Source organism: Podarcis melisellensis (assembly GCF_964234715.1).
Source record: "Podarcis melisellensis genome assembly, chromosome: 2".
In the NCBI taxonomy this organism is placed as follows: Eukaryota; Metazoa; Chordata; class Lepidosauria; order Squamata; family Lacertidae; genus Podarcis; species Podarcis melisellensis.
In genome coordinates, this window is record NC_138529.1 from 13554200 (window position 1) to 13567340 (window position 13141).

Sequence of the window (13141 nt, forward strand, 5' to 3'; positions counted from 1 at the left end):
AGGAGTATTTGGATAACACGCTGCGACTCAGTGTTCATTCCAATAAGTCAGGATAGCCAGCAGCCCTGGTTTATTGTAATATGTAAACCTTCATGTTTCCTACAACTAAGAAAAGGCTGGTGCGGCTGCATGATTGCCTTTTATTTAGGGGCAAAGATGTCAGTAGATGACTTGGGTGTGTGTGGAGGGGGGGGGGAGATTTAAATGAAAAGTGGTGCTTTATGGGGTTAAACTAGCGACATGGAATCTACAAAATGAAAATGAGAATATTGTTTACCATGTTAATGGTAACAACCTATTATTAGGCAGATCCCTGATGGGCAGGATATATAGTCTGCTGCCTCTTGAAATAGGGGACAAACAAATTCTCCCAATAGTTCACATGGACTAGTTCAATCCTCACCCCCCGCCCTTCCAGATCACAGTGTGCCACATAGATAGCAGATACACTGCCAGTAAAGCACATAATTCCAGGTGACCAAACAAGTGCGCTGAGCTAAATGAATCCTTGTTGCACTTTGAGTAAGATGATACCTTTTATTGGACTTGGCTCTCAGGCTGAAAATGAAACCACACTGTTGAGCTTTACAGTACTGTACTCATCTCCATTGTCTCTTGAGACGGACAGATGCCAGCAGCACATTTACCATCGTGACTAGTAGCCATTGATAGCATTATCCTCTGTGAATTTGTCTAACCCATCCAAGTTGGGGGACTATCAGTATATCCTGAGAGTGTGAATTCAATGTATACACTGTGCAAAGTACTTCCATTTGTCTTCAGAATGCGGCAGCTAGACTGGTGACTGGGAGCGGCCACGGAGACCACATAACACTGGTCTTGAAAGACCTACACTGGCTCCCAGTACGTTTCCGAGCACAGTTCAAAGTTTTGGTGCTGACCTTTAAAGCCCTAAACGGCCTCAGTCCAGTATACCTGAAGGAGAATCTCTACCCCCTTCTGGTGGTTCCCTCACTGCGAAAAGCCAAGTTACAGGGAACCAGGCAGAGGGCCTTCTCAGTAGTGGCACCCGCCCTGTGGAATGCCCTCTCACCAGATGTCAAAGAGAAAAACAACTACCAGACTTTTAGAAGACATCTGAAGGCAGCCCTGTTTAGGGAAGCTTTTAATGTTTAATAGACTATTGCATTTTAATGTTCTGTTGGAAGCCACCCAGAATGGCTGGGGAAACCCAGCCAGATAGGCGGGGTATAAATAAATAAATTATTATTATTATTATTATTATTAAATTCTTCATTGGGCAATCTCTGGTTCAAACATTTTCAGAGAAGGAAACAAAACATTCTGGGTGGTATTCAGTGCTAGTCTTACTCAGAGTAGATCCCTTGAAGTTAATGAGCACTAGTAACTTAACTTCAGAACTGTGACTTCACTGAACACAACCCTCTCTCTGCATATTATTCATTATTTTGGAACCTCTGTTGTGCCTCCCCTGTTGCTTACTTTTTTCAAAATTTGATCCTGGCCTGATCCCAAAACTTCCTGTATCTGATGGAGACGGCTAAGCTTGATGTCGCTGGAGCGTGTTACAATATAATATGCCAGTTATATTTTGAGTCTGGTGTGTCTCATCTCCAGGAAGGGGTCTTATCTGTTAGTTGTTACACTTGTGCCACAGATGACAGCATGAGTCAGTTAGGCTCAAGAGCTATAGGTCACTTCAAACACAGTATCTGAATTCAAACTCTTGGTACATTTTGATGAAGTACCTAAAGATGATCTCTGAAGTTCTGAAAGCTTGTTTTGATTTTCCCCGACAGAAATTCTGATAAATGTTAGCTCACATATTTTCTACTTCTTATTCTCGGAGACAACCATAGTGGTAACTGATACTTTGCAGTGGTTCATTCTAGTTTGTAATAATAAAATATTAGATATGCAGGGGCAAGTTTCTTTTCTTTCATTTTTTTGTATGGTCACCCTGCTTTGGGTCCATTGATTAAAAACTTGGGAGGAAATTACTTGGAAAGCAACTCATGTGATATTTTCCTATCCATGCACCCTGGAATAAAAAAGATTTACAACATGGTCCTAATTATATTTGCTTGTAAGTTCCACTAAATTTATAGAACTAGTATTCTTGTGCTTAAGATTGCAGAATGAGGGTTAAATGCTTTCCTCTGATCTTGGTTGTGCACTTTGTGTGTGTGTTAGAGGGGACCTAAGTAGCTAAGAATTAAAAAATAAATAGAGTTGCTTGGAATGGATCAGCTCATCTGTGCTGATGCACAGTTTTCTATATCAGTTGTTCTACAGCTGAGAAATGAAATTTAAGTTTGGCTTGATTGCCAGACTTTCTTGCTCTTTTTTATTTTTTCACTTACTCTTTTTTCTTTCTTTTTAAAAATGAGGGAGATGCCTCTGGAACCATAGGGGTGAAAAGCAGGTTGATGAGGATGATAGTAGTAGTAGTAGTAGTAGTAGTAGTAGTAGTTCAGGACTCAACAATCCATGTTTCAAATTGGCTTTGACTTTTAAGTGTGGGGCTGTGTCCTTTTAACACTTTACACATTTGATCATTTGGCCTTAGAGCACTGATATCCTTCTGAGCAGTTAATGCCAAGGACTTGGCACCAAACCCAAAGGCCAAATGCTAGTTGATTTGATACAGAACCTAAGTGGTGCTTCCTGCCTTTTGACAGCCTTGATTTTATGTCTTATCGGAGCTGTTTGCCTTGCTCTTAGGATTTGCTTGTTTGGGGCATGAAGTTTAGAAGCAAATGAAGTAGCAAGGTCTACATCCAGAACAACCTTGCTTTTTCTTTGAGGGAGTCATTCTTCCAAGTGTCCAGAATAGTTTGAAGATGTTTGTTGGAAATTTCAGCCTCCCTTTTAGTGCTCAGCTCAGCTCAGCTGCTATACTGCACGAGTGGGGAATGTTTTCTAAGAATAGATTAAACTTTTATTAAAACAAGAAAGTAGAATATTTTATTAATAATACAATAAAAATATTAGATTGAAATTTTGAAATTCTCTAAGGGAGGACCTGATGGGTCAGAAATGCACTGGATTATAAACTTTTGAACATCAAATGGTTTATTCTACCCCTTTACTCTCCCCCTGCCCCCCCCATTTGCCAGGGGTTTCCCTCTTTTTCTACTCTTACATTATATAAAGGCCTTACCATGTTGCAGGAGTGATACAGTCATCAAACTCTGATTGCATTCCTTCTTGTTCTGTTTACCACAGCATTTGAGATTGCTTAAAAGCCTTAAGATGTATTGTTTGTTTAATACAGTGGTACCTCAGGTTACATATGCTTCAGGTTACAGACTCCACTAATCCAGAAAGAGTACCTCAGGTTAAGAACTTTGCTTCAGGATGAGAACAGAAATTGTGTGGCAGCAGCAGGAGGCCCTATTAGCTAAAGTGGTGCTTCAGGTTAAGCACAGTTTCAGGTTAAGAACAGACCTCCGGAACGAATTAAGTACTTAACCCGAGGTACCACTGTAATCCAATCAACTGTAGTGGTGCTGCTATAATCACTAACTTTTTTTACTTATTGCATTTATAGTCAACCATCCTTCCATCATGGGACTGAATGTGTACATGAGGTTTCCAGATATTCTCCCATCTTAGCATTAACCAGACCTAGACCTGCTTAACTTTAGCAAGATGGTTGCATCAACATTCCCTCTAGCCATGCACTGCTGCCTTTGAGTCTTTCTTCTAAGATATATGCAGCAATGTGAATTGGCTTTGTATCATTTTAAAGCACTGCTTTCAAAAGTATTTCACTAGTCATCCTGAAAGAGAAGATATTCCTTAAGAGGAGTTCACACACCATTTCTGTTCTCATTTCCATTTTTCCATTTCAAGCTATGTGTGAGAGCTTTTTTGAAGCTTTTGGATTTCTTTCTGGGATTTACCAATTTGTGTAGTCGATGGCAATGATAGACATGTCAATGCTTCTTAAATTCATATAATCCTTTCAAAGTCAATGTCAAGTTTTTGAAAGGCTAAATTAAGGTCTCTTACACTTAGAGCATATTAAGTAAGCACATTACAAAACATTGCACTACATTGATTGGCTCTAACTCTCTGTTCAAGAACAGATTATTATTATTATTATTATTATTAGGTGGTGGTTGTAGGTTTTTAATGTTTGATGTTTTTGCTATGCTTTTATTATGTTGGAAGCTGCCCAGAGTGGCTGCAACAACCCATTCAGATGAGCAGAGTATAAATTATCATCATCGTAGTTAAGCTATCGTGTGAGACTCATTAAAAGCAACCAAAGCAAAAGTTAGATGAGTAAATCCTCCAACAAGATATCCGTGTTCTGAGTTTACTAAGCTCATTTAACTTGGCAGCAGTTAAGAATAGTCAATCAAATTCGAATGCAGTGCCGGCCTTTTGAATCCGTATCCTACGTAGGTCATGTCACTGTGATCAGCTAGTGAGATCCAGCAGACCAGCCAGTGTACCTTCCATTGTTACTGGGGAAAAGCAATGGGGCAGAACAGGCATATGGATTTTCTTCTTACAGGGTGTACAGTTGCTCCTGGCTGAAGGTGATCCACTCTTTAAGCAAACTTTCATGGCTTGTGGCAGACAACGTTTTGAGGGTTGCAGTCAGTAATGCCGAGGGTTAACAACCAGGTTTAAAATTTCGGCTACTTTGTCTTTGCACAACTTTTCCTATATACCAACGTCTTAAGCTTCAATTTGTCACTGGATAGATAAGCTCAGAGATATTGCTACATATTTCAGCACATCAAGGTAATTGGTCTATAGACTGAAAAGATTGGATGGCAACATCAGCATGGAACAGTATTCTAGTAGCTGGTCCCATTGCACAATGGGACTTCCCCATATGCCTTTGAATCTGTTCTAGGGGTTCCCCCAACCCTCTGGAGCAGGGGAAGCGGAGGAGGAGGCGAATGTTCTGTTGCACAAGCACAAACCATTGCACTGATGAAACAGTTGCCGTGGTGCTATGTTGGATTCCTCTCGTGGCTTTTAGATTCCACTTTAACACCTTCCATTTATCTCTGTTGTGTTTCCCCAAACCAGGACCAAGAGAGACGAACCCCTTTGCATGCAGCTGCATACTTGGGAGACGCCCCTATTCTTGAACTCCTAATACTATCAGGTAAGAAGTGAAGGTGTATGTTCTGGTTGATAAGAGGTGAAGGAGGTCAGGTCTAGCAGCTTCAGGGCATTTGCTGAATAGAAAAAGAAAACTGTCTCTTCCTATCCTGAGGGAACTGGTGGCAGTTTGGTGCAGACTTGTATATATCACTGCCTAAACTGTCAGGGGGGCAGAGTCACAGAGAGGATCGAGTAACATTGATAGATCCTGTGCAGTCCTGCAGTTGAGAACCCTGACTTTAAATTGGGGTGGTAGCTGTATATTCCATGTTCAGTTCCAGCTTCAGGCAAATTGCTATTGCTCATCCTCTGTTAACAGGCCTTTAAGGCAGGAATTATAATGATCTACAATTTAAACAGTCACAAGAATGAATGAGAGGATCGTAAAGTGCTTTCATATTAAAAGTGCTAAAGTTAGCAGATTGCTACTAGTAATATTATTGGAGTCATGATTCTGCAGCAGCAAAGATTTATGGAAACGTTCGAATTCAGTGAAGCTATTTTGAAACAGACAGCTCTATCCACTGTAACTCTTCCTGCGTAGATTGCAGGGCAGAGTTGGCTTTCTGGACAGTGAAGCCAGCGCAGATGGTTCTCAACGCATATGCTAAATGTCTCCAAGTTAATGGTAATGGAAGAAGTTGGCTATTGGTGGTACATCATTTTAAAAACAAGTGTTAGTTTTTGAAAGCTGCCGGTTTTCAGATATTTCTCTTTCGATTAGGACACTAAATCATGTGATCCTACTTGTGTAAACTAATTATTCTTCCTTTTCAAGCATGTTTAAGCATGGCTTCTGAACATGGTATCTTTCGTTAAGAAGAATTTTGCATCTCTGTCCTTGTGAGAAAGTTCTGTGAGTCAGAGGTTCTCTTCATTTAAACAACTGGACTGCCTTTATCAGTTGCACAGTTAAAGTTAGTGGAAGTGAGACTGGATTTTGTACAGTTCAGGAGGCCAACGTAACATTAACCTTGAGATGTGTGTGGTATTGATAATACCATGCTCTTCAGTCTAAGCAATAGCACAATCAATATGTGCACAACTTATTTGCAGCTTAGCTTTTTGAATGGTGGGCATTTTCTGAATACAGTGCCAATGTTCTCTTCCTCTTAATCTGTCTGCTGCCATTTTTGTTGCAAAACAAGTAAGACCCATATCTGCAAATACATGGTGAGATAATGGCTACAATCCTAGCTCCACTTACCAGGAAGCAAGCCCCATTGAATTCAGCAATACTTCTGAGTAAAACATGGTTAGGATTGCATTTTAAGGGGATAAATGGATTCTAATATTGGCTGCAGGGACCAGGGATGCTTTTCGTCAGTATATGATCTTGCTTTATCTCTCCTATCCTCCTTGGGCAGGTGCTAACGTTAATGCAAAGGACACCCTTTGGCTAACCCCGTTACACCGTGCTGCAGCTTCTCGCAATGAGGTAGGTACTAGTTCCTTTGACCTGCTTTCATTCATCCTGTTAAAGTGGCAAAGGAAAGGCTCTTTCTCATAGGTCCCTCCTACAGCCACCCTTTCGGCAACTTCATTTCCCCCTTCATATGCCAGTGCTTACCCTGGGTCACAATGAAAACCAGTAGCTATCTTGAATGTCTGCAAACAAGAATTACCTTAATCGTGAAAGGTGGAGCAAGGCCTGTCGCCTTCCTTGCAGTTCATCTTTGTGGGCCTTATTGTGACTTAATGTAGCTGTGTAAGTTTCAAGTGAGGAGGGGTCCTGCTACATCTTGTGTCCCTCAGATTTCCGATTGCTGTAGCCAGTACCTTCCCCCTCCCCTTTAATTAACATGGATGGACAAATCAGTTGTTTACCTGAAAAGAGTATGAAGTCAGAGTTACCTGTCCTTGAAGTTTGCTGGAATGAGAGAAATTACAGAATAGTGTGTTACGTTCCATAACCCCCATTCCATGGTCAGCATTTCTACTGAATGCCTATTTTGTCTGAATTAAGCTTCAATTTGTTACCCTTCCTCTTGTCTATTACCAATTCAAAACATGGACCGGCTTCCCTGGAATTTGATGGAAAGGAGAGAGAGAGTTGGGTATCATTTGTACGTTGGTGACACCAAATCCTAAAAATTAGTGGTTTAATGTGGATGCTAAATAGAACTGGGTACAAGATGGAACTAGGACATTGGCCAAGGGGTCTAACAGGAATCCCCCAGCAGCACCTTCTAGAACCACCCCTGGAACTCCACAAAATGATGCCTGCAAGTCCTGTCTCAATACCTACGAGAGTTGATGGTATTGAAAGCTGCCTAGATGGTCTTGCAGAACCAACAGAGAGAGATCCCTCTGCCAATTCCTGGTGTATATAGCCCACTAAGGTGACTAAATCTGCCTCTGTCCCATAATCAGACTTGAAGTAAGATTGAAATGGATCTAAATAATCCACCTCGCCTACCTGGAGTGTGATGCCACTCACAAACTCAGGCGTCTTCCCCAGAAATGGAGTGTTGGGGACAGGCAAGAAAAATTATCCAATATGATGAGGTTCAAGGAAGCTTCTTAAAAGACATTAGGGCCCTTGCTCGGTCAGTTCCCTTGGCAGCTATTATAAGCCAAGAAGGGCAAGTGTGGAGCACACACGTAGGTAGGCCTCACCCTTCCATGGATCCTGTCCATATGCCTGAGCTGTACAAATTGAAACTGTCCCCTATAACTGGACAAGTTAGTCTAGGCTTGTCACCTGGTGCAGAGAAAGGATCAGGTGACCAGGCAGGAAAGCTCCGTAAAAGCTCCTCCTCTCCCCACTCCCAACTTTTTGTCCACAAACAGCTAATTTTGGACTGTGTAGAAATAAGGTTAGTAACTTTTGTACACTTGTTTGCGAGGCTTCACTGGTTTACTTTAAAGTCATAAATCAATATTCTGTATCCCAGAGTGCCAAGATCTGCAATTTCTGCACAAGCCGAATACGTTATGAACCTAATCTGGCCCTGTGTCACAGAGACAAGGCTGCTCCCAGTGAGCATTTTTAGCAGGATTAGGAATGGAGATTTGCGCAGAATGCATGGATGTGAAAGCGCCCTTTTGCCCACAGACACACACATGCACACTCAGGGATCTAAATAGTGCAGTAAACTAAAGTTGCCTTAATTTTCTCTCAGACTGTTCTTTTTTAAAAAATAAAATAAAATGTTGGTATTGATATTTTATTGAAAAGGTTTCAATTATAAAGAAATAAACTGATACAAAGAAAAATAAAAAGGCACAAAAATGTGTAGGAATATATACAGTAGGTATATATATATATATATATATGCATGCAAATACAGTGGTACCTCATGTTAAGTACTTAATTCGTTCCGGATGTCCGTTCTTAACCTGAAACTGTTCTTAACCTGAAGCACCACTTTAGCTAATGGGGCCTCCTGCTGCTGCCGCACCGCCAGAGCCCAATTTCTGTTCTTAACCTGAAGCACTATTTCTGGGTTAGCGGAGTCTGTAACCTGAAGCGTATGTAACCCGAGGTACCACTGTATACGAAAAATACCGTAACCCATCCATTCTTTTATATATTTGATATTATTATCACAGTCTGTTCTTGACACAGCATTGTAGAAAATGCCACCCCTTTCCTGACTGATGTATTATCTTACACGCTGCTACATTAATTCAGAGGTAGAGAAGTTTGCATTGCCGTGAATAGTATAACATTCATAACTTGATAATAGAGCAGCTTTTCATCCTAAGGGTGCTGTTGTAATGTGTTGCTATATTTCTCTGTAAAAGCAGAAAGTCGCTTTTTTTTTGTACAGATGATTGTGGAGTAAGTTTTATGCCCTTAATTGCACAAAGACTGGGCTCCCAAGAGACTGTTCTCTTGGAAAAGCTTCCGCTGTTCCTCAGCAGAGTCTGTTAACTTGTGTAATTGCCTTTTCCTGCTGACCTCACAGCTTCAGGCCATTTCCGGCAGCCGAGAAGCACCACTTAAGCTGGCTCAATTAATTCACCTCTTTGCTTCAGAAAAGCGTCAGCATTTTTATTGATGCTTGACTTCCAGGGGCAGGGTGGGTGGTTCCTACTCCTGAGTTTGTAAGGCAGCGAGGAGAGACTGTGGTATATTTCCTTACGCAAATGAGGAAAAATGTAGGCCCCTGGGCTCCTTTTGCCTCCTGCCAAGCTTCTTACACCTCGCGGGCCACCAAAGAGCATTTGTTAGCTACAGGATCACAATTACTTAGCGGCAGGATCACTCTAGAAGTCACCAGAGAGAGAAAAAGGAACTCCTGTGGTGGCTTCAGCAAACTGTATGGGTTGAATCCGACAAAGTCATTATGTGAGCAAAATGACATGCTTGCACAGTAGTAGTATCATTGCTACTACAGTGGCACCTCGGGTTAAGTACTTAATTCGTTCTGGAGGTCCGTACTTAACCTGAAACTGTTCTTAACCTGAAGCACCACTTTAGCTAATGGGGCCTCCCGCTGCTTCCGCGCCGCCGGAGCACAATTTCTGTTCTCATCCTGAAGCAAAGTTCTTAACCTGAGGAAATATTTCTGGGTTAGCGGAGTCTGTAACCTGAAGCGTATGTAACCCGACGTACCACTGTACTGTTATTACACTTATTGTTCATCATTCCCTAGCAGGTCCCAGGATTTAAAATTCTGTACAGTGGTACCTTGGTTCTCAGACTTAATCCGTTCCCGGAGTCCGTTCGACTCCCGAAACCATTCAAAAAGCAAGGCTTCCGATTCGCTGCAGGAGCTTCCTACACCCAAGCGGAAGCCGCGTCAGATATTCGGCTTCCTAAAAACGTTTGCAAACTGAAAGACTTATTTCCGAGTTTGCGGCGTTCAAGAGCCGATTTGTTCGACAACTAAGCTGTTTGAGAGCCAAGGTACCACTGTATTAAAAACAATTAAAACAAATTATAGCCACAGAAATAGGGTGGGTCTTAAAAACACAGGTCTCAGGTGTTGAACAGGTGATTGTCAACATTTGCTGAAAGCTGTATAGTGAAGGAGCCAGATGCATCTCTGTGGGGAGGGAATTCCACAGCCACCAGAGCATGGAGCACTATGAGCAAGTCCTCACTGTCCAAAAGGGAGTGTAGCTGAAAACAGGCACCCCGCAAGTCCTCAAGGTCATCTGAGCCTCAAGTGACAATGTTGGATCCAGGAGTTACCCCCAAGCTACAAACCTGCTCTTTCCAGGGGAGTGCAACCCCAACCAGAGAAAGCCATCTTACTCTTCCTGACGCCCCCCAAATCTGCTCTGGAGCGTTAGAGGAAAACCCAGAGCTGATGTGGCAGAAGTCGCATTGCATGAGCGGATGTCCTTCTGCTTGCACAGTTACTTTGTTGGCTGTAATCCTATACCAGGCAGCGTGGGCATATTACTGAAACCAAGCCAGCTGCTGTGTTTGTGAGGCCTTGGATCTAAAGCCCTTCTTGGCTGGGTTCTCATCTCCTGCCCCCACCTGAGGCTCACATGAACCCTTGCTGCTGCCTCCCCACCCTCTTCTCTGGTAGTCTCTAACACTCTCACCCTAGCTGTCTAGATCTTGAAGCTTTGACCTGACAGTAAGCTCCTTTTAGAGAGAAGACTTCCTTAGAATTCAGACTAATCTCATTTGAGCTCAGAGGCTTGACACACTGAAAGTATGAATCCGAACATTCTTGGCACCTTGGGAATTGGGGCAAAAGGAGACCATTTCACATTATTGCCCTTTTAGTTGTTGTATCAATTCAGGTGCTTTATTTAATATTCTGCATATAGCAGGCGCCTGTAATACTTAAAACCCTTTGTCACCAGCAGACCAGCCAATATTTGACACCAAGACCTGATTTCTTAACTTCCCAGATGTTCTACTCTGGTTTGGGGCTTTTTGAGCCTCGCAGGGTTAAGAAGATGAAGGGGAGAAGGAATTGGTAGTAGGATGAGGGATATATTGAGTTGTGCCTTACGGTGTTGGCTCGTCTTTCGGCCATCAGCATTCCTCATTGTGCGCCCACTTAGCTCTGCTAGAACTTCAACCTGTAGTGCCTCATGCTAGGACGCTCTTGGTCCTTCTGATATTTCCCAGCAGCATATTCTGCAGTGTTTTAGGTTAGCTTTGTTTGAAAATTCCAATTCTGCCACACAGCATAGCACTATCAGCTTGTTCCTCGGCTCTTTAATTATTCCTCTAGCGATCCTTTGCCTTGCTCAAGCAGTCTTTTAAAAAAGACCTTTTTGTCTGTGTTCTGTCCCTGGCAGAAGGCACTTAACCTCCTCCTAAAGCACTCTGCGGACGTCAACGCTCGCGACAAGTATTGGCAAACACCACTGCACGTTGCCGCTGCCAACAGAGCCACCAAGTGTGCTGAGGCCATCATCGCCCTGCTAAGTAGTGTTAATGTGGCAGACCGCACCGGCCGGACAGCACTGCACCATGCTGTACACAGTGGGCACATTGAGGTAAGGGTGTGCTTCTTTTTATGGAAGAGTTTTCTGTGCATTCCACCTCTGTTGGATAAGTAGTGAAATGGGGGGTGGTCTAGTCCAAAAAGAATTTGGGGCTTACGACAGAACAACACTGCGTGGAAAACTCATGCTGTAAAACTCGAGTAGCTGCTACTGTTGTGAGGAAACACCTTTCTGCTTGACACTTTTCTGGTGCAACCCCGCCCTTTGCAAGCCACTTCTTTCCTCGCATGGTTTCAAACTTGTTTCTTGGAGGAGAGATTTGCCTTCAGGCAAAAAGAGCAGGCTGTCAGGGTTGGGTTGCAGCAGACAAGCAACAGGTAGGCAGCAAGTTCAGCTCCCCTCTGCCGCTTGTGCACCTTGTTGGCCCTTCCTAAAACCTGCTTCCCCCTGATATTTATTTAATCTATTGACTTCCTTCCAAAGAAGCCCAGGTTGGAAAACACTTCTTTGATTAAAAGAATACAATTAAGAAGAAAATAAACAAAAATGTTTAAAAACCATTAAAAGCACCTGAAAAACAATAAAGCATCTCTAACCAATGTAAGAGCAGGTGCAACCAAGTCACAGAAGCAGATGCAGTGGTGTTGATACATATGCTTGTAATTCTGACCTTTAGGGTTCTGTAATCACAAGAAGGGATCCTTTGCTCCTCCTACAGACTCCCTGAACAGTGACAGGAACTCTGGGCAACATGTTCAAGGTGTTTCATATCTGCATTTGTGCTCTGGAGCCTGTCATATGGCCTATAATGTAGAATCTAGCAGTTGTCACAGGGACCCTGCTGGCTGTGCTTTCGCTTTTTGAAGAGAAACAAGTTTCTAGTCCTTATAGCTTTAAAGAAGATTCTCAGAAAATGTGGTTCCTCTTCTCCCGCCACCAGTATTTCAAACACAGAGGAAGCGCACAGAAGAGTGAACTACCGTATTTTTCGCCCTATAAGACACACTTTTCCCCCTCCAAAAATAAAGGGAAAATGTGTGTGCATCCTATGGAGTGAATGCAGGCTTCAGGAAGCTATCCGCAAGCCTTGCGAGCCCGGCAGGAGTTCCCGCCGGGCTCGCAAGGCTTGCGGGCGGCAGCCCGAAGCACGGGTAACGCTCTGGAGCGCACCCCGGGCTTTGGGCAGATATCGGCCAGCCCCACAAGCTCGGGGGACAGCGGGGAGGCGGAGCGCTGCTGTCTCACTATTCCCCAACCTGGTTTGGAGGCTGGTGGTGGGGAGAAACAAGCTTCTCCCCACCGCCAGCCCCACAAGCTCAGGGGACAACGGGGCAAGCCGCTGCCCCACGGAGGCTAGGGAGGCTGTCCCTGAAGGCAGAAGAGGGAGACGGAGCGCTCCGTCTCCCTCTTCTAGCTTGGGGGTGGGGGGGGAGATAAAAAAAAATTCCTTGATTTCCCCCCAAAAAAACTAGGTGCGCCTTATGGGCTGGTGCGTCCTATGGGGCGAAAAATACGGTATATATTTCAGCCTTCCTTCCTTCACAACAACAAAACAGGAACAAAAGTTCAGCATGCGGGGTTGTATCTAACATGAGTCCTGCTCACAGATGACCCATTGCATTTAATATACCTCCGTTATGTCCATTAATATCAGCAG

At 43.3% G+C, this 13141-nt stretch overlaps 1 protein-coding gene across 2 annotated transcripts in view; it reads left to right on the forward strand.

Moving 5' to 3' along the window:
• ANKRD52 (ankyrin repeat domain 52) overlaps positions 1 to 13141 on the forward strand; it is a 51110-nt gene that overhangs the window by 10486 nt on the left and 27483 nt on the right. For both annotated transcript variants that reach the window (XM_081898539.1, XM_081898538.1), the window contains exons 3-5: positions 5038 to 5116; positions 6483 to 6553; positions 11335 to 11535. In XM_081898539.1, the coding sequence (XP_081754665.1) occupies positions 5038 to 5116; positions 6483 to 6553; positions 11335 to 11535 (351 nt within the window). The remainder of the gene's footprint in view (positions 1 to 5037; positions 5117 to 6482; positions 6554 to 11334; positions 11536 to 13141) is intronic.